General features: G+C 37.4%; 1 protein-coding gene across 9 annotated transcripts in view; it reads left to right on the top strand.

Moving 5' to 3' along the window:
* The window catches only part of KLHL32 (kelch like family member 32), a 141,792-nt gene that overhangs the window by 34,006 nt on the left and 86,367 nt on the right, over positions 1–21,419 (top strand). For 8 of the 9 annotated variants that reach the window (XM_040057589.2, XM_040057587.2, XM_058419613.1 and 5 more), the window contains 2 exons: positions 8,119–8,201; positions 10,707–10,887. In XM_040057589.2, the coding sequence (XP_039913523.1) occupies positions 8,179–8,201; positions 10,707–10,887 (204 nt within the window). In that variant the 5' untranslated portion in view covers positions 8,119–8,178. Of the gene's footprint in view, positions 1–4,456; positions 4,510–8,118; positions 8,202–10,706; positions 10,888–21,419 lie in introns of those variants that run through there. The other variant, XM_058419611.1, reaches the window with a different exon arrangement.

Here is a 21,419-nt window from a genome sequence, read left to right as displayed (position 1 = left end):
CTCTGTGATTTTATTGAAATATATAAATACTGGAAATGTCATGTGGACACATAACTGATCACCTCAGTTATGCAAGACTATACACTATTGAGAAATCACATTTTTCTTAGTATTTTTATGTGGGTTTTTAAAGTCTCAGTCATAGATATGAACAGTGGCCCAGTTGCCAGATTGTAGACCACAGTACTGTATATTCCTATCTGGTGTAAATAGTATATATGCAGATTTGAAGTAGCTTCAAAAACGTTTATGTATTTTTGACTCTTAATACTCCGGAAAAGAATAATTGTTGTGTTCAATAAAAGCATCTTGATGGTTGTGAAAGTTAAAAATCTAAGGCTTATCTGAGTGAGGCCCTGGTGAAGATGACATAATTTTTGACCACACCTCACTATTGTATGTCCTTTTCCATGTTTGTTTCTAGAGTTTTCAGGAGAAATAATTACAATCTTTCTAGTTAAACTTCTGTTGCATTCAACTGTAAAACATTCTGACTTGACTTAGAGAGACCTTCCACATTTGTGGACCTATTAGAGCAGATCCAGAGGAGGGCCACAAAGATGATCAGAAGAATGGAGCACCTTTCCTGTGAAGATAGGCTGAGAGCTGGGGCTGTTCAGCAATGAGAAGACAAAGCACTGTGGAGACCTTCGAGCAGCCTTCCAATACCTAAACGGGGCTTGTAAGAAGGTGGAAGAGGGGCTTCTTACAAGAGCATGTAGTGGCAGGGCAAGGTACAAGGGGCAAGAGGTTTTAAACTGCAAGAGAGCAGGTTTTAGTTTAGATCTTAGGGAAGACATTCTTTACTCCGAGGGTGGTGAAGCACTGCAATTGATTGCCCAGAGAAGTTCTGGTTGCCCCATGCCTGGAAGTGTTCAAGCCCAGGTTGGATGGAGCTCTGAGCAGACTGGTCTAGTGAGTGGAGTCCCTGTCCCTGACAGGTGGTTGGGACTTAGAGGATCTTTAAGGTCTCTTCCAACCCAAACCATTCTATGATTTTGCAACAAACATGACAAATTCCCCAAAAAAAAAAAAAAAAAAAATTTTAGACTTGAAGAACAGGGTGTTCTTGGTTGGGTTTTTTTTTTTTCATCCTATGAAGATGCAAATCAAATTCCAAAATAATATGCAATTGCAAACTACTAAGGTTGCCCTGTCTTTAATTTCCTTTTTATAAAGTCTACAGGAAAAATCTTGAAAGCATAGTAACAAAGATTTTGGTTTATGCCAGGCAGAGAATGCCTTAAAACTGACCAGAGACCTTTTGACTTGTCCCTTATACCAACCATGAACTCAATGTATGGATTAGATACTTCATTTTGAGCGTGCTTTGCATATTTGTTGCCTAACATTCAGAAAGATGAGAAAATAAGAAAAGTAGAATAGGTTGGGTTGAAAGGGACGCTTGAAGGTCATCTAGTCCAGTCCCCTGCCATGATTGGGATCAAGTTGTAATATTGTCCTCCCAACCATGATAAATTAATCTGCTGTAAGTTATGTCCTGCTCCTTTCAGCAGGTATTTAGTGTCATAGTTTAAACAACAGTAACAGTGAGTGCTCTGAAAAGCTAAGATGATAGTGCGCAAAGGTATGTTACTAGAGATGTATAAAACCGTTACCTTTTTACGAATGAAATATGTGAAACTGTGTGCACACGTTCTGGAAGCAAAGCTTGTCTTCAAAATCATCAAACTTCATCTGTGCAGTTTCCAGTTGAGTTACATGATTGTCTATGGTTTTATCACTGGAATGCAACAACCTCTTTCTCAGGTAGTAGTTTAGGTAAAATAATGCCTTAAGTAACACAGATGACCATGAAACTGGCTTTTTGTTTTATCTGAATGTGTATTCAGAAAAAATCTTCCAAATGCTGATATATTGAGATAAATAGAAGATATAACTCCACACCGAAGATATAAAGACATAAAGATGTTGTTCTACTCATACAGCCTTTAGCCTTGTGATTTCATTTTATATTTTTGTGGTTTAAGATCTAAATTATTCTGTGAAGCCAGATGGTAATTTGGTAGCAATAGAAAATAAACCTCATTATTCTAATTGACTATAGCTGATGGCCTGAAGATAGCAGTGACCTTTCTAGTCTCACAAGAAAATAGTTTGTAATTAATCAGAAGAGTGTAACAGTTTGAATTTTTTGTGGATTTATTTTATATGTCTTTTGCTGATTTTTTTTCTTGAGGTGTCTTGACTGACTTCTGTTTTCCCAAAAAAAATCCAGGATTTCAGGTTTTTTATTCCCTTAATGTTGTAATTTACATTAAGAGTTTTTTTCAGTACTTTGAAAGCTTTTTCTTGAAAGTCACTGTATTGAGGGATTAAATTAGTTGAGCAGCTTGTGTTTGAGCTGAGTGATGGTTTCACTGACAACATTGGGCAGTGGCAGAGTTTTTCTCACACTGGACATTCTTGAACATATTTTATGGAAGGGGAAAAACATTTCAATTCTTAAAGATCTCAATGAAAAGAGGACAAAGTGGTGTCTCCCAGGCATGTGGGTAAAGTGTGTTAATATATTCAGAAAAGGTTTGCAGTCAGACTTTAAATCTGTTTCCAAGGGTTTTCCTTTTGACAAATTAATTTGGCAGAGATGTGATTAAAAAAAAGTGGAAGATAATGTTGTCCTTTATTTTCTGTGAATCGTAAACCCATAGTTTTGTTTCTGAAGAGACTCTTGCTTTAAGAGAAGGTGAAGTACAGCTTGAAAGGATGATTTATTTTGACTTATTAAAACCACAAGCAAAAGCAGAAGCTCCTGTGAATAAGGATCCAGGCTAGAACAGAAAATTACCATGGGTAAATCTTAATGGTCTAGTTCTGTATCCATGACAGCCTCTGTCAGGATGTGCTATGATGCCATTCTGGAATGAAATGAGTATAGTGTACTTCTGTTAGCTTTTAAATGTTGTATTTTCTTTTTTAAAAAAAGCCGAATTTAAATTAGATATTTGGAGCTGTCAAAGTGAAAATACCATTTCGCTGCATACAAAGGTTTTATCTTCACAGCTCATTCAGTTGGTTCGAAATTTTACTTTTTGCAGGAAAGAGCTCATGATCCCTTCAGTTTGTCCATGCATCTAACTTGAAGTGGTGTGGATTTAAGTAGAGGTGTTTTTCAATACTTAAAATACACACTTGGAAAAGGAGTGATTTGAGGGAAAGAAGATAACTAATTAAAGATAACTACTTGAAAATGCAAAATATCTTTTTAATTATTTATATATTCAGTATTTTTAATCTTTTTAACCAGTTCTTGAGCATGTGTATTTTAATAAATTTCTTTGTAAGCTGGTTTGGCACACAGCAAATTTAACATAAGTAATGTTGAGTTATTGTTTTCCAACATAACAACAGTAATAATTAAGAATGTTAATAAATATATCTAAGTGAAATATCGCTATCCAAAAAGATAACATTATCTGTACACAGAGAAATGAAAAAACCCACATTTAATGTGCAGTTTTATGAATCAACAGCTTTTTATGGTTACTGAGAGGTGAAATGAAGATTAGGAATTTAACTAAAGCTAGCTATGTGAAATTAGATTAAAATCTGTGCTTAAATACTCAAGGTTTGGCTACATGGTTTGAGTGAGGTAAAATTAATTTTTTGAAATAAATTTTTGATCAGCAGTATTGTGTTAAGTAATGTGGTAATAGATGAATGAGTGGCTTTCCCAATTCAAAGTAAAAAATTTAAGGAGAAATTAGAGGGCTTTTCATACGTTGCAAGACTTTAAAGGCTGAGCAGTACTTAGCTAGTGCAGTGCCATTCTGTGAAGTTCAGTGGTAAAACAGAAGATCAGCAACTTTATTTGTGATGAGCTAGGTGGAAGCTGCCGTAAGTGGTACCAGTGTAAAGGACTTCACTGTTCTCAAAGTCTCACTGCATCCTGTATTTAGAGATGAGTAACAGAGGTCTCCCCAGAGAGGCACTCCTGGCACTCTGTGAGTGGCTCTGAAGCAGCAGGGGCTGCTGTGAGGAGCAAAGCAGTGGCTACTTGTAGACATCCCCAGGGGTTCTTGGCTCTTCTACCTCCCTCCAAATGTGGATCATCACAACAGCATCTGGCTGCAGTGAAGATTATGTATGGCTGCCTGGATCTCAGCGAACAGTTTGAAAGATATTTAGCTCAAATATTGTGTTGCAGCTTTTCACAGTTAAGCTATTTCCTTTATGTGAGATAAAAGGCACCAAATGCTCTGTAATTTTCCACCCTGTCTTTCAAAGGAGTTCTGATCCTGGCCATGTTTGCAAGAGAACATCTCTTCTGTCTACAAAAGCATCTTTTAGTATCTCTTGAAAACTGTGTTACGCTGGACTCTGTGAAGTGGTAGTTGCCCGTGTTTCACTTTGATTTTTGTCACTTTTTTATTTGTCAGTCTTGCCAAGTATCTGAGAAGGGCAGAGTCTCACCTCTCCCACCACAGAAGAGTGTGTTACCTAGAAGCATGGAGGCAGTCAAGTGGGGTTTTTCTGACTCCTGCATAGGTAATAGAACCCTTACTTTCCCCTAAACCTAGGCTGGGGCTCAGGGGATGGGAGTGGGATAGTTCAGTAACTCCTGCCTAAGAAGGAATTACCTTAGTGAAGAAGAGAGTACAAGCTTGTTGTCAAATGTTATTTTATTTTTGTATGAAGAACACATTTAAAATCAGGATTTTTAAATAATTTCATTTTTGGCCTAACAAAAATAATGCTTATATCACGTTTTGAAAGTGAGTTCACACTGAAGTTGATTATAACTCAGTTCTTACTTACTTAGAGCAAATGGGAAAAAATATTGATGAAACCATCAAGGTGGTAATTATTTTATATAAGCTTGAATTATGTAGAAAACCTGAATGTTTTCAGGCATTATTATTTGCTTGTCATTTCCATTATGAATATACATTTTTTACTAGTTTTCAAGACAAAGGAAGCATAATTAGGGTGGAAAAAATGTTTGTTAGGTACCCAGTATAAAATACAGAGCCTGTTTATGCAACAGAATAAGTTCTGTGATGATCTGGACTATGGTTTGGGCAACTCTGTGAAATCAGATACGTGAACTAGAAAAAAAATCTTGTTACTTCAATAGGGAGGAAATAGTGAATTTTGGGAATTTAAGTTATTTTCAGAAATTAGATTGAATAGGAGTTTTATTTTTATCTCCTACACCCTTCACTCCTTAATCTAATCCATATTCTGTATTGGATTTATTTGTATGTGGCTTGTTATTTTCAAGAACTAATTAGAAATATGTTCTCGCCTTCAGTTTGTTTCGAAATGAGACAAGAAAAACAAATAAACCCACCAAAAGGATGAGAAAAGGTGTAACCGAAATTCTTTCAATGCTTCTTATGCATTCTGTGTAAACTATGAACTTGGTATTGGCTCCTCAAGATTAATTTAAATGAACAAGACTTTTTCTGGAAAAGGGCGCATGCACTCTTGCCACTAAATACTTTTGGATACTAAACTACTTTGTCTAATATTTCCAAACCATTTTAATTTTCCAGTTGAAATAAAGGAAGAAATGCTGCCCGCTTAAATGCTTTTCACTAGTCTTTGAACAAATAATTCCTGAATTCCACTGGTAATTTAGATTAAAGAAGCAGCATAACTTAACAGTGTGCAACAGGTGCAGCAGAGTGACACTTCATTCCAAGATGTCCTGAGAGTGCAAAAAAACTACTGTTTGTTTTGCTGTGCCATAAGACTGCGACAAAAATATATATAGAAAGACTGACATTTCGTCAGGCAAACAGAGCAAACACTGTGTTGATGTATTAGTTTGCTGTAATCATTTGCATGGACAGTGTGATTTCTTTTGAATTGCTTACCTTCAAAATCCTTAGATACACTGTGTTTACATAGGAAACTACAGTTGAGGGTTTTTCTTTTCTCCATTTAGGAACGGTACACCATTCCCTACCAAAATATTATGTTCCTCCAGTGCTAGCTAGATAATTTATTCATTTGCAAATTTTTAATTGGAGCACTTTTCTAGGATGTGAAAAAATTAATGAAGCAATAAGAAAATAAATTTTAGTTGTAAAATACTATAGTGTTGGGGATTAGTGTTCATCGCAAAATCACAAAGAGTGAAATAATATATTATTTTAAAAAATGAGTTTTGGCAATTTTAGCAAGTATCTCAAACCTAGGATGTAATGAGCATTTTCTCTCTTCCCTATATTTTTCCTGTAATTTCCTGCATTAAGGAGTATTTCACTATAACAGAAGAATTTAGGTGGTTTTAAAGTTTTCCACTTAAACTAAAAGTCTTATCCTTAAGTTTATGAACTAATCTTTTAAACTGATTTGATTACTTAAAGTAGTTAAATTGAAAGACAATAGTATGTCTTAAACATTCTAATGCAAGGAGTGTCCTTAGGTACCAATCACAGTTTATATAATGGAGATGTATCCAGCTGTCTGAAATAGAAATAAACTCTTGGTGCAAATTGTTTTAGAACTGCTCTGGCGCAGCACATCCATGCAACAGGTAGAAGTGCCTCCTTTTTTTTTTTTTTTTTTTTTTTCCAGTAAGGATAATGCTTTCAAATTTCCAGTTACTAAAAATGTTGAGCTGCCTTAATTCTATATGGCTAAATAAAATCAGTGCAGTATTGATTAAATGATTTACACACTACTCTTGTGTACATGGTGTACATTTAAGTGAGGCTGTGCTGGAGCTTTGGAAAAGAAAGGAGGCGTGCCAAAGTTTAGGGAAGATTGATTTGTTAGGGTAAAAACACTGAATGCAGTGTGGGACTGTTTGAAAATTTTGTTAATTCTTTGATCCATATGCCTTAATTATTGTAGAAGGAATGCTTTTCCCTGTACGTCTTCGTCCTTCCTCTCCTCTCACGGCTGCTTGTGGTTTGGGTTTGTTTTTTATTTTTCTGTGTGTGGGCCAGAGAGTTTGGACCTCTTAAAGTTCAGAGAAAGGTTGGATTTGTTCTCTAGCAATCTCTGGATGGTGTAGGATTTCCTAAGGGCAGACATCAGTATTGGTGTATGGGTGTATACAAGAGCAGGTACATTGATCAGAAATGAGTTTGCTTCCTTAGTTGACAGCACCGTCTTAGTGTGCTGTGTTTTTCTGTCTCTTGAAGGATAGGGTGAATTGTCTTAGTAGAACTAGAACAGTGATTGTTGATGATGAGAGTGAAATGCTCTGAAACCACTAGTGGAAAGCACTACATACCCATTTGCTTAGTATCCCACTGAATCATCAGCGTGGGTTCTCTATGACCTCACCCATCTGTTCAGAATTACAGTCATTTTGGAAAAGGGAGAAAAATATGGAAACCTTTACGTTCTTCAGATTTTGTTGAATTGTATTACTTCAATGTTACTGAGTTACATTAAACAATCCACACGTAGTTTAAATAAGCAGTCAAAGTATTGTACTTTTCTTTTTTGACTATTCTGTTAAAACCTATTTTTTCTTTTATAATTCTTATATGAAGTTGAAATGTCTTGTCAGCTGTGCTGGCTGCTACACCAGTTAAAAATTTGCTGTACAACCTCATTTTCAATAATTTAGGTCTTTCGAAGCTTCAGTTGTACTGTGTTTATTTATATGGTCACTTCAGTATTTTGTCTTTTTAAAAAAGAGCTGTTGTGTTTATAAAAATGATTGGACTATACTGTTTATATTTGACAGAATGAATATAGCATCATAGAGTCATTTAAGTTGGAAAAGACCCTTAGGATCATTGAACATAAAAATTGCGTGTTATTCTGGGAAGTAAGAAAACACTAATACATGCCTTTGGCTTACTTTTTTTATTTTATATTTTTATTTTTAAGGATTTTTTGTACAGTTACTTCCCTCCTCACCTTACCTTCCCTCCTCTTCAGGTTTTTTGAAATTAAATGTGTTCCTGAATTTGTGGAAAGCATTCCTCAAGGTCAGTAGGTGCAGGACATTCAGATGACAGGGTGTGAATCTCTAAAAAAGACTAGAGGAAAGACCACTTTCAGACTGTACTCAAATCTAGACAGTGAAAGTCGCTTTTGAATTGCACATCCTGAAAGTATTGATCTTTAAGGCTTAGGCTGTGTATGCTTTGAATTTTAATGTTTCTCTTCATTCTCTTTTTCTAGCTGGAACACTCGCAGTTCTTCCTAGAGGATTATAAGTTTTGATATTCAGAAGACTGAAAGATGCCATCTGAGAGGTGCCTGAGGTATAGTACTTGGGAGTGTGTAGGAAGTTATTAACATTTAGGATGATGTTTACCAAAGATGCAGTTAAGAAAGTAGAAAAAAAAATAAAACTAATAATTTTGTTCATTAGATAGGAATTCACATTATTAAATACATAGCCATATTGTAATCTGCTAAATATCACCTTGTTACTTATCTCAGGCAAGGAAAATTGTGCCTACGATTGATTGGAGGCCTACAGTCTCTTCATACATTATCTTATTTATGCCTTAGTCTATACTTGGAATTTTTGATTATGGAAACAACTAGCATTTTACATTTATGCATCTGAAATGGTGGCTGGTGATAATTTCTGGTCTGTGAAGTGTTCTGCTGTTCAGGACATTTTATTTTCCAGTTATGTGAAATGTCTTCCAAGAATTCTCTCCAAATTCATCTTTCTGCCTTCCCTTCTGTCTCTTCCCCAGTGTAGCCTTTCTCATTCGCTTGTACCACCCATTGTTGCAATACAGAATTTGTAATTTATAATTAATTACTTTCTGGGAGCAGAACACTGTTCTTTCAGACAGAACACTGTGCAGAATTTATTAACTGAATTGGTTTTCTGCAGAACTTTGTAATAGTGTGCTATGCTTGTGGTTCTGTTTTACTGAGTAGTTAACACTGATCTGGGAACTCAAAAAACTCCCTGATATGGCTGGAACACTTTATCATTCCAGTTCTGTTCCCCCTTCCCTGCCATGCTTCTATAGCAGAAGAGAATCAGAACTTGCTTGTTTTTATAGCTATTGAATTTATCAACTGATAATATCACTACAAATAATCACTCATGTTTAATTATTCTATGTATTTTCATTCATTAATTCCAGTTAAATTGCCTATCATGTGTATGCATTCGTCGTATTAGCACAAGAGTTACAGGCAGTTGATTTTTTTGCTTTGGTTACTGAATTGAAAAATTGATTATGATAGAACTCAGTTTAACATCCCAGATATGTTCTCTATTGAATGAAATAGTCCTCTGGATGATGGTGAAAAAAACAAGAGGAATGAAGGTCTTGATTTTCAGCCCTGAGAGAGAGGCTAATAAAAGCAGAAGTAAAGAGAAACCATCTCAGGATATCCTTAATGTATTTTACTCACACTGGTTGTAGTCACTTTGCTACAGAAATTACAGAGGAGAAATAACCATTAAAAATAATTCTCTTGTGTTTTAGTAAGGTAGATTTCTTGATAACTGTCATTTAGAATACGAGATGGGTTCCACAGATGGAGCAGCTGAAGAAAAAAAGAATAATCTGAATGAGTCCTTTTAAAATGTATTTAGGGCATGTCCATGTGTGAAACCTGAACTGTCAGAGAAACAGTAAAATTCTGATGCATGCAAGTCCTGTGTTATTCCTCTTTTGTCAGCCTTCTTCTCGAGGTAATGCTTCAGTTGTCATTCTAAAAAGAGCAGGTTCGATTAGAGCAAACAGTCTGTGAGGCAGGTCTGCAGTAGTTTACAGATGCCCGAGGTGCAGGAGTAGGATGGGCAGAGAAAGAGTAGAGCAGGCACACAGCTGCTGCATAGTGCATATATGCAGTGAATTACATGATTGTGCTGGAAAGATGGTGGGTTTTTCACCCCTTTAGAAAAAAAAATCTTCACTTTGATTTACACTGAGATGACTCTCTGTAAACTCACCTTCTATAAACACATATATGGATACTCTGGCAATATAAAATGGTAGTCTCACAGAATTCAAATCAATTAGATTGTTCTGTACCAAAGAGGATTTGCTGATATGTTTTGATTTGTTTCCATTTGGATCAACAGTTATCTTCTCTCTTCCTTCTGCTACAGGAAAAGGAAGCTGCAATCAGAAAGTCCTAGACTGGATTATATGCAAATCTTATATTCATACATGGAACTATTCAGAGGTGGAGAAGGCCTTGGCATTTTAAAATTGAGCAAACATCCTCTCCCTTCCTCCAACACAAAACAGACAATCAAAAAACCACCACAACACTTCATAAATATGAATAGCCTGAAGTGGTTTGAAAAATACAGTAACTCAGTGTTAGACTTAAACAGGCCACCTGAGACCATGAGGCATCATTCTTTTTAGCAGAACTTCTTGCACACGTACATACACCCTCCCTTTCACCAGTGCTTCTGTTTGAATCACTTAAAGTTTTCTGGTGGTTCATTGACCTAAGCCCTCTGTTGTTCTCATTTAATCCAAAAATGATTCTGAATTAATCCTGTGAGTTCAGCTGACTTCTGGTACAGGAAAGAAAAATCAGAACCATTGAGGTTTTTAAATTTGAGTATGTAATCAGTTTTTATAATGCTTTGTTTTATTGAGCTTTTCTTCTGACATCTGTGCTGTGTAAAGATTTTTGCCTGATAGGGTTCGTGACTTTGACTTTCCAAGAATTATCAGACTATCTTGTCTTAGAAAAAGTTATGTATTTCTGACAGAATGTGCTTGTTTCATACTTTTTTTTTTTAACAGAATCTTTCCCCTTTCCCCTCTCAGTGTTCAGGAAATGCTGACAGGTCAGAGGCTTTGTCAGTCTAGCTCCCACAACGATGCTGTCCTGGCAGCTCTGAACCAACAAAGAAGTGATGGCATACTTTGTGATATTACCCTTATTGCTGAAGAGCAGAAATTCCACGCACATAAAGCAGTCCTGGCAGCCTGCAGTGACTACTTCCGAGTAAGTCCCAAAATTTTTCTCTTTTATAATAATATTAAAAATTATCATTGTGGAGGATGGAGATGATTATAGATATCATAATGAACAAGATTTAAATTTGGACCTTTGGAAAATGCAGGATTATTGCATGCTCAATAGAGTATGCAACTTTAAATATCTATAGGAAAGAAAAGTTAAGAACATAATTCATATATTTTAATAATTATTTATGGTAATTCTTCCCCCCCCTCTGCCCTGAACAGAGATAGGCAGTGCATTTTTCTATGAATTTAATGCCCCAGTAAAGCGAGAAAGTGGAAGATATTTTAGTATGTAGAAATTTTTGCAGAACATAGTAAAGTTGTGATTAGAGCATGGTGAGGAGGAGACTGAGGGAAGACCTCACTGAGGTCTTTGACATCTTCAAAAGGGGAAGCAAAAGGGCAGGCACTCATGCCCTCTTTGATGACCAGTGGTGGGACTTGAGGAAACAGCATGAAGCTGAGTCAGGGGACATTTAGGCTGGATATCAGGAAAAGTTTTTTACTTAGAGGGTGCAGGAGCTCTAGAACAGGCTCCCCAGGGAAATGGTCACAGTGCCAAATCTAACAGAGTTCAAGAAGCATTTGGGCAATACCCCTGGGCATGTGGTGTGACTCTTGGGGTGTCCTGTGCAGGGCCAGGGGTTGGGCTTGATGATCCTGATGGCCCCCTTCTAAGTCAGCGTATTCTTTATTCTATGATTAGAGTATGGAAGTATGGAGAGAGGGAGTTTAAATTTAATCTTTCCTGTGAGGCTGGTGAGGCACTGGAACAGATTATCCCGAGAACTTGTGGCTGCCCCATACCTGAGAGTGTTCAGGTTGGATGGGGCTCTGAGCAACCTGGTCTAGTGGGAGGTGTCCATGGGAGTGGGTTTGAAACTAGGTGATCTTTAAGATCCCTTTCAATCCCAACCATTCTATGATACCATGGTAAATGCAATTTAGTTCAGCTTGAGAGTGGATTTACATCTGATGTAAATGGCCCTCAAAGAGGAAGCCATAGTAATTTTTTAAATGTGATAAAACTTATTATCAGAAACAAGTGTTTCCAAGATGTAAAATAAAATATTCCCTGGGAAATTTGATTCAAACAATTCCAGTCTAAATCCAGTCTAAAATTGGATTAACTGAAAAATTGTGTTTGCTCATAGGAAAATTATTCTTCATATGAAGCAGTTCTACTAACTTTTATTACAATGTGCCCACTCAAAATGTTGGACCATCTATAGCTCTGTAGCTGAGTGGTATTTTTAAGTGTGAGTCATTCTGTTGTTAATCAGAGACTAAAGTTGAAATTAATTTAAAGGCATATTTTCTCTAACAAAGTAAATTTATTAAATATTTTGACTACACAGTAATTGTAGTATTATGAACTTCTTTATGGGGATCTTTTTGTCTTGTTACAGTAGTAATACAATGTATGACAACTTCTCTATCTCTCTGATTACCTGAGCACAGTTTTTATCTTCTTGTCAACTCTTTCTCACTTTTGGTTAGAATTTAGACTTAATTTATTCTGCGTATTTAAGAAAGGTTATTAACCTTGATGTGACTTTTGCTATGATGGTGTTCAGCCGATTGATTGCTCATTTTTTGAGCTTATCTGTGTGCTTATGGGTGCTGCTACAGCGTAGTTTTACTGCCGCAGTTGCTGATGTTGGTTCATCATGATGCCCAGGCCCTGCTGTAACAGAGATTGCTTTGCATTTTTATTTCCTTTCACCGCAGTGCACAGAGAAGGATTCTGGACCTTTTTACCTGTAACAACTGCTATGTAAATTTGCCAATGATAGATATAGTGCCTGTTGTTCTGATTGGGTTGAAATATTTTTGTAAGTGTGCCATATCATCCACACCTGTGACTCTTTTTCCAGAGCTCATTGTACCCTGTGCATAGAAACATAATGGAGTGGGCACCTATGCTCAGCATTCCAACAGTGTGGTAGGAACAGCTTCTACTTTGGTCATTTAGTGATTGATGTTGAGATCTGGGGCACTGTGGTTTGTCCTGTTATTTCCAGTTGAATTACTTGGTATTGACTGGACAGTTATTGCAAATTAAAATCTTAATGCCCTTTATAGCTACGTAAATATTTTCTGTTTAAAAAGTGTTGAGATAACGCTTTATGCAGCATTGAGTAATTTGGTCTGCCTGTAAACTCTTGTGGTTTGGTAAGATGCATTCTTCAGACTTTAGGTATCAGCTGTAAATATGGAACCCACACTTTCTGAAATCAGGCAAACAGGTTTTTTATTAATAGACAAAGATCTTTTTTTAGAATATTTGAAGTAAGATCTATATTCCAGAGGAGGACGGAAAGAAAGTTACACTATGTTCTTGATTTTAATAATCTAGAAAAAGCAAGAGTTGATTAAAAAGTAATAATGTTTTGTATTTAACCTGAGATTACCCTGAGATTTTGTATTTAACCTGATATCTTTTTATATCTAGGGGGATTTTACCTAATTTGAGCTACTTGGGTATTTTTTTTCCAAGACTTAGGAGAATGAATCAAGCTTAGTTTTAGAGTTGGTGAAAAGAAAGAGGCATTTCCAGAGGATGATAAAGGAGAACAGTAGATTTATTTAGAATGACATGAGCGACAATCTGGAAGTGCCGGATCTCTCTCAAGTGGCCATAAAAGTCAGACTCATGTGCTTCAAACACGAGCTGTTAATATGATATAATTTTTAGCCTTATTTTTTTCCCTGGAGGAATTCTTAGATGAAGCTTTCAGATTTTCTTACCGTAAAGTCATTGATGAAGAACTCATTGCTATGTGAAACTTACCAGGATGGACCCACTTCTGGCCAAGACTCAAGCAAACAGGGGATGATAGTAATCTGTTACGAAGGGGGAAAAGAAGTTATTGTACAGATGGTGTGGCCAGAGAAGAGCAGGGTGAGAATATGAGAGAGGAACAGCTGACACCAAAATCAGTGCAGAAGGATAGAGAAGAGGTGCTTCCAGCGCTGGAGCTGACATTTCCCTGCAGCCCATGGTGAAGACGTGGTGAGGCAGCTGTGCTGCTGCAGCCCATGAAGGTCCATGAGGATGCAGAGATCCACTTGCAGCCCATGGAAGAGACCCTAACCAACACAGGTGGATGCCTGAAAGAGTTCTGTGAACCCCTGGGAAACCTGTGCTGGAGTCAGATCCTGGTAGGGACCTGCAGACCCATGGAGAGAGAAGCCCATGCTGGAGCAGGTTTCTTGGTAGGACTTGTGACCTACCTGTGGGGACACAGCCTGTCCTTCCCCTTGGAAGAGTGACCCACATTGCAGCAGTTTGTGGAGAACTGTTGTTTGTGAGGTGGACTAACATTGGAGAAGTTCGTGGGGAACTGTCTCCCCTTGGAGGGACCCCAAGGTGCAGCAGGGGAAGGACTCCCCTCCCTGAGCAGTGGGAGAAACTGTGGGTTTGACCATAACCCCCATTCCTTGTCTCCCTGCACTGCTGGGGGAGGAGGGAAAGCTGAGAAGGAAGAAGAGGTGAAGTTGTTTTTAAAATTTATTTTACTTCTCACTATGCTGTTCTGATTTGGTTAGTAATGAATTCTATTAATATCCCCAATTTGAGTCCATTCTGCCCATCATGGTATTCACTGAGTGATCTCTCCTGTTCCTTATCTCAAATAATGAACTCTTCATTATATTTTCTCTCCCCAGTCCTTTCATGAAGGGGACTGAGAAAGCAGCTTTGGTGGGTGCCTGGCATCCAGCCAGCATCAGTCCACTACTGTCTTTTTTCTAGGTCTCCAAAAATATGTTCAATTCTATGCAGGGCTCTATCAGTTTGTTTTCCCTTTTTTGGCAGTATTCTAAAACAACTCAGTATTCTAAAACAGCTTCTACAAGAGACTGGATGTTTGCTTTCTGTGGAGGGTTTGTACAGTTTTCTGCAGTTTTGTTCTCTCTCTGCTTTGATTCGGGTGGATCTGCTTCTTAAATTGTAGTCTTCTCTTGAGCAGCATATTTTCCTAGAAATAGGTACTTACATCTTTCTTTTACTGGAAAGAAAAGTTTGTTAATGCTTTAGAAGGATGACTTAATGTGTATCATTTTACAGACTGGGCAATTGGAGCCACTTGTGTGAGGGAGAGTGGACAGAGATGGCCAGAAGTTATCAAATTTTTGATATCCTTATCAAATTTCTTTTGAGATTATAGTCTCGAGTAAAATCTTTTGCTTTCCTAGCACAAGCTGGAGACCTGAGCTTCAGCAAAATAGTTAAAGGCCAGCCTTCTAGGATAACAGCAGGTGGTGTTCCATTCTTCCTGTTGGTATAGTTAGTCTCACAGTTCTAGCTGTGCAGAAACATTGAAGTTTAAATCCTAAGCATAACTTCTGGTTTGGAAGTTTGTTACATTTATGCACCAAAATTTTGTAGGTTTTCTCTTTATGAAAAAAAATCCCTTAGGGAATTGGATACAAAGACTCTGTATATGGAGTTAAACTGCAAGATTAGACACATGAAAATTAGAAGTTGTAATTTGTTTTCTGCCCCTGAAGTACTTCTTTCAAAATATCCTAAGGAATATAGTAGGTATCTCCATACTCTAAAAGACTACCATAAAGAATAGTAAACATCTGTATTTTTATGCATTCTTTTTAAAACAACAAACAACTTTTTAGGCAAACTTTTCCATATTGCTGTGATTTGCCATTTGTCTCAATCTATTGCACTGAAACAAGCCAGTTGAGTTAATATGTGTAACTGTGATAGCTCTAGCAAGTGAAGTCATTTCCAATTAAAAGATTCTTCTGCTTTTTTCCCCTCTGGGAGCAAAATGAAATGTTACTGCATGACTTCATTAGTAGGCATTTACAGTGTTGGCAGGTGATTATATAACCTCTAGATTTTCTTGTACAAAACACATTGGTTTTCCAGTCAGAAAAACTCTTCTTCCCTGCTTTTCATTTGAGCAGGCTTTTAGCTGCTGGACTTTGATCTTTTTCAAAAAGAGGATTTAGATGAACAGTTATATCATTTATCTGGAATAGATTTTAAAATGTCAATAATATTCTAATTCTTTTTCCACAAGGAGCATGCTCATTTCTTAGAAGAATTTTGCTTATCTGAAATGAACTAGTAGATAATAATTTTGCACACAGACTTTGTACTACTAACTGTCACAATTGATTCTTAAGCAGTTTTTTCTCAGGGGTTTCCTGTGCTTTCTTTCCTGCCCATTGTCAGATAGTTTCCTCCTTTGTTCACCACATTGCTGATTGTTCATATTTTACAGTAATATTACATTGTTTCATGATAAGGTTAGGGAATTAGTTTTTATAAACAAATCTCTGAGGACTGAAAGGGTGATTGATGCATATAGCTTTCGAAGTTGTGTTATATTATCATAAAGAGAAAAAGGCTCTCCCTGACACGTCTTAGAGATAGATCTAAAGACCTAGTTCTGACAAATCAGGGTTACCTGCTGCAGTATAATGTGATTTTGCAGTATAATGTGATTTTGTCATTCAATATTTTACCTTTGGTATGTGTCTACTATAAAAACATACCCTTCTTTCTATTGTACCCCGAAAGTGATGCTTCTTAGGAATTGTCTTTCCAGATAACCTTTAAAAATGTAAGTGCTTCCCACTGGGCCAAATTAGCTCTGTTCTTCCAAACAAACGGTGGTTCTACTTGCAGTCCTTCCCTAGCCCCAAGCCTAGGATAGGTACGGCCACTTCTGAACTTCTTGGACAGCAGGAGCAATGACCATAAATTTAAATTAGAGAAGCTCCACTCAATCAGCTTTACATTGAGGGTGGCATAGCACTGGAATGGGCTGTCCAGGGAGGTCTTGGATCTGCCTGGTTTTGTGAACATGCTACTTATATGCCACCTGGTGAGAGTGAGAACTCAGTGTTGCTTGCTTTTCATTAAAAAAACAAAACAAAACAAAAACAAAAACAAAACAAAAAAAACCAACAACAACAAAAAAACCAACCAAACAAACAAAAAAAAAACCCCAACAACAAAAAAACAACCCAAAAAACCCTAGTCTAAAATAGGAGGAAGCCTGGGAAAAGAAGTACTTAAATTACTAGGATATTATAAAAGTTTAAATGCAAATTAGAATGTTACTACTAATTATTCAGTAATCCAGTTACAGTTGAGTGTCAAGAAAACTGCACATTCCTTCAGTTCTTAAAATATTGTTTGATATAGGCACTTCAATTGTTTTACTAAATTAAATCAAAGCATTACAAGTAATATAGTATGGACAGGTGTGAGGTGACTTGTGTGATGCTTATTTGAATAAACTCTTACTTCTGGAGTATATATAAAAATGGTTTGCAAACTTTTTAAAGCTTTCTAAATAAATACTTTAGTATTCTTTAAAAATGAGAAAAATTAAGGAAATTTATCTGGGTTATTTTATTTTGTTCTTCCTTATTTTTGTATTTAATGATGTTTTCATCCTGTGAGGTGCTCTGAAGCAGTTTTTCTTTGCTGCAGACAAAATTCCCCCTGCTCAGCTGTGTTGGTGCTAGCAAAAGCATCTACAAGAATCTTCTCTTTTCTGAATTCTGTGTTCAAATTCCCAATAGTTGTTATTCTGTCATTGCAAATATGTTTCTGTTGCAATTTCCATCGATAATAAATGAATTAATTGCAATTCTGTCAGTGTTGTATGGTAGAAAATATGCTGTGGTATCATCTTGTGTTGGAGTCCAGGGCATTCTTTTGGTTGCCCTGGAGGGTCAGGGACCTGGGCAGCGGGGGTCTGGGACCCCAGCCCAGAGCTCAGAGAGACACTGGATTTGATCTCAGTCCATGGGAGAGGCTTCTTGCACTGCAGGAAGCATTGCAGGCCACAAGAGTGTAACAAATAGTAGTTTAGTATATCACAGGGTGAAAAAACAGTGAGTTTGGGATTTTTGGCATTGAAGTGAATGGGGCAAGACAGAGAATTTAGGGCGTTGTCTCTTTCTTCTTCATTCTCCTTCCCTCACTCCATTTCTGCAGTGACGTTGGCACAAAGTAGTTAGTGAGGATTGGGTCAGAGTAAAGATGACCTTTTTAGTAATAGTGATAGGCATTGGTAAGAAATAGTAAATAAGAAATACGTAGCAATTAGTATAAAAGATAAGGACAACCCAGCTCGGGGGAAGACGTGAGAAGTCCAAGCCGCAGCAAACATCTTGTTGGACTGAGAAAATTGTAAGATAAGAAACAATAAACGAAGTATGCAACCTTGAAAAATCTAAACCTGAAGACTCCGTCTCTTCTTTCGGTTTGGCACAGAGCTGTGCAGAAGGCAAAAAAGACTCTAAAACCACCTGAATGCCGGGGAATTTAAACTCCTGAAAAGGAGCCCCCGACAACTGCCATCCCAGGGTGAGCAGAAGCCATCTTGGGGATTTTTTCTTTTCCTTTTTTGAAGGAAAAGTTTGTTGGTGTGTGCACCGTGGTTGTGTATGGCAAAATCAACTCTGCAGTTAGTGAGACAGGCCGTAGTAGGCTATGGCTCACTAACAACACGTGGCGTTGGGCTACTGAATTGATGCTGCCATAACAAGTACTCTGAGTCTGGACTGGGCTCAGCTGCATTTCTATGTTGCTTAGTGTTTGCCCATGAAAACCAATTTATTTGGGCATGCCTATGGCATACAGCATTTTGTACCTGTTTTTTTCTCAGTCTCTATAGTGTGGTGAAGAAGTGTTTCAGAGCATTGTTGGATGCAGTAGATGCTCTTGTATATCTTGTAGTCTCTGTCAGTATCTTCCTACACAACCTCAGGAAAAATTAAAACTGTTCTGTGGGTGCTGTGAAGCTGAAAATACCTAAGGGAATTATTTGGGCAGCATATCACTTTTAGCTTCAGTGACTAGGACCCACATACCATTTTGATAACATGAGAAGTATCCAGAGAGGTGTTAGAATCTTTTAACATTCTTGAAATATCTGTTTTTCTTTTGGGTACTCCCTCAGGGAGTGTTCAGGTCTCCTTTATTTGTATAAGAAACCCCTTACAATACAATTCTGGCTTTTGTGTTGCTTGTTTGAAGTTTAGAGGAGATTTCTTTCTTTAAATAAATTCCTCACTGTCAACAGTGCCACTGTTTTACATCCTGTTAGCACCTTCATTTTAGTAGATTGAAATATAATATTGGTGAATTGAATTCATGTCACTGTAGGGCTTAATCTTGTGAAAGGTTGGATTTAAACTGTGGAACCTTTGCATTTGACTGTCTCGAACAGCTTTGTAAAGTGCTGCTGGTTGCTTATCTTTGGCAGGAATTAGTCTGCCTGAGCCAGCCAGTTTGCAAACTTTAGCTATCAAAAACTTCTCTAAATCCCAATCCAGTTTTACTGAATGACCTAATGTGTGCATGATGAATGAATCAAACTGCCTCTCAATCTGCAACTTGATAGGTAATGCCTCAAAGGACGGAGACGCCTTTAGCAGCCTTAGGTGAGGGCATAAGAATGGCCATACTGAGTTGGATCATTGGCTACCTGCTTTAGCAGTAGCTGTTTGTGATGTCTGGTGAAAAGGAGTAAATCCAGGGTGAGAGTATGTGGTGTGGTCCAAAGAATTCCCCAGCTGTTTTCAGCTCAGGGACATTTCAGAGCAGGGTGCAATTCCTGTCTATTCAGCAATCCTTAATAGGCTAAGCTTTTATCTTCTTTCCCACTGGCCCTGTGTAAGATGTCTCATCCACTTTACAGGGTGGCCAATTGCCTGTTGTGTGAAGATCTACTTTTGTTTATTGTCAATATCATTTCTATCAGTTTAATTTGTTTCTTTCTAGTTCTTCTATTGGAAAAGATAACCATTGCTTCTTCTCATGTCACTCAATCATCTCTTTTCCAGGTTGGAAACTTTTAACTTAAATGCATCTGACTTCAGATGCTATTTAAATGGAAGCTGTGCAAGATGCTTGAGGAAGCTTCTTACCCTTCTTCAAAGTTTTGACAGCTCTGGTATATGTATTGTGAGCTAAGAGTAAGGGAATTCCATGCATTAGGCAAAGTGTAAATTTCTGTACAGGCATAGGATTGATTTCTGTTTTGTCTCTTGCAAAAAAAAAAAAAAAATCCAAGCTTTAATTTCCTTTTTTTTAAAAAAAAAAAATTTTTTTTTTGATTGCTAAGGAATAGGATGATTTTTTTATTAAACTCATATGTTCATTTTTATAATTGCCATTTTAGAAGCCAGCCACTTACTCCATGCAATCCTTTTACAGTTTATCACGTTAGCTGTGCCTTTACTACCTTGCATAGCTTTGCCTCAATGGACTTTCTGCTTGCACTGCTCTGCATATGTTAAGCATGAGTTGCTCCACTGGGATCATCACGCCCTGTGAAAACTGGCTGGTCTTTTCTTGTTCACTGTTTTATGTATTTGGTCACTTACCCAGGCAAAGATCTCTCCTCTTTTCTCTCTTGCCTAGTTTGTCTTTCAGGCATTGTGCTGGCTTGAAGGCAAAACCAGCGAGAGACTCCAAGTCAGAAAAAACAATTTAATAGGAGAGGAAAAAAAAGTAAAATAAAATAAAACACATGCAATGGTACAAAAGATCACTGACAGAGTCAGAATACAACCTGAAACCGTGGTGGTGGCAGTCCAGATGAAGTGGTCTTGTTGAAGCAGTGCTCTTGCAGAAAGGTCTGGTAGCTCTTGTCCTCTGGGAATCCAGTGGGTAAGGTTGCCTGTGCTGTCCCAATGCCCAGATTATATCCAAGTGGGAATGCTTGGCTCCTCCCCCTGGGCGGAGCATCTCACAATGGACTGATATCATTTTATCAGTTTTGTAATGGGTCCTTGACTGCCTATTAAACAGAGATAGCTCCTGGGGAGAGTTATCTATGAGTCATGCAGGACGGCATTGATGGGCCATTAACAGAAGATAGTCTGGAGGGAGGGGGCACGGGAAACAGTGGTGCACAACAATATTTCATGTAGATGGTGATAGAATACATACTTTGGGCACATTTTACATTGTAACCTAGGACAGGCATTTAAAGGCCTCTGTCAAAAGCTTTTTGTGAATCCACATTGTGAGAAAATAATGGTTGTAGCCCACCATTATTTTGCATCCATTATTTCTATATGTATAGAACACAGATTTGTGTGTGTATGTGTGCAAAAATCAAATTACCATCTCCTTAGACAAGTGGAACATTCTTAGCTACTGATGAAATAACCTGCCTTTTCAGGGCCACAGAGAGCCAGTTATGCAAATAGGTAACAAATGTACACAAAGCCCATTTTGTATAAAAATTAGGAATATTAGGACAATTTATGAAATGTTCATCTGCATTTTCAGGAGCTCTTGTCGCTGGCACTTAATCGTCCACCTTAGATGATTTCAGGGTCAGATTTCAGCCAAGAAGGAATAAGTGTCAAGCCTGGAAAATTTATGGGAATAATTAAATTAATGTTGTTGTGGTGTTGTTGTTTGAAGGGGTTTGTTTGTTAGAGTTGAAGGAAAAGCCAAAGGATAAATGGGCATGGTCAAGTGCAGACAACTAAAACAAAATGAAGAGA

The sequence above is a fragment of the Hirundo rustica genome, chromosome 3, assembly GCF_015227805.2.
Source record: "Hirundo rustica isolate bHirRus1 chromosome 3, bHirRus1.pri.v3, whole genome shotgun sequence".
Classification (NCBI taxonomy): domain Eukaryota; kingdom Metazoa; phylum Chordata; class Aves; order Passeriformes; family Hirundinidae; genus Hirundo; species Hirundo rustica.
This window is presented reverse-complemented; position numbering and strand designations above follow the sequence as displayed.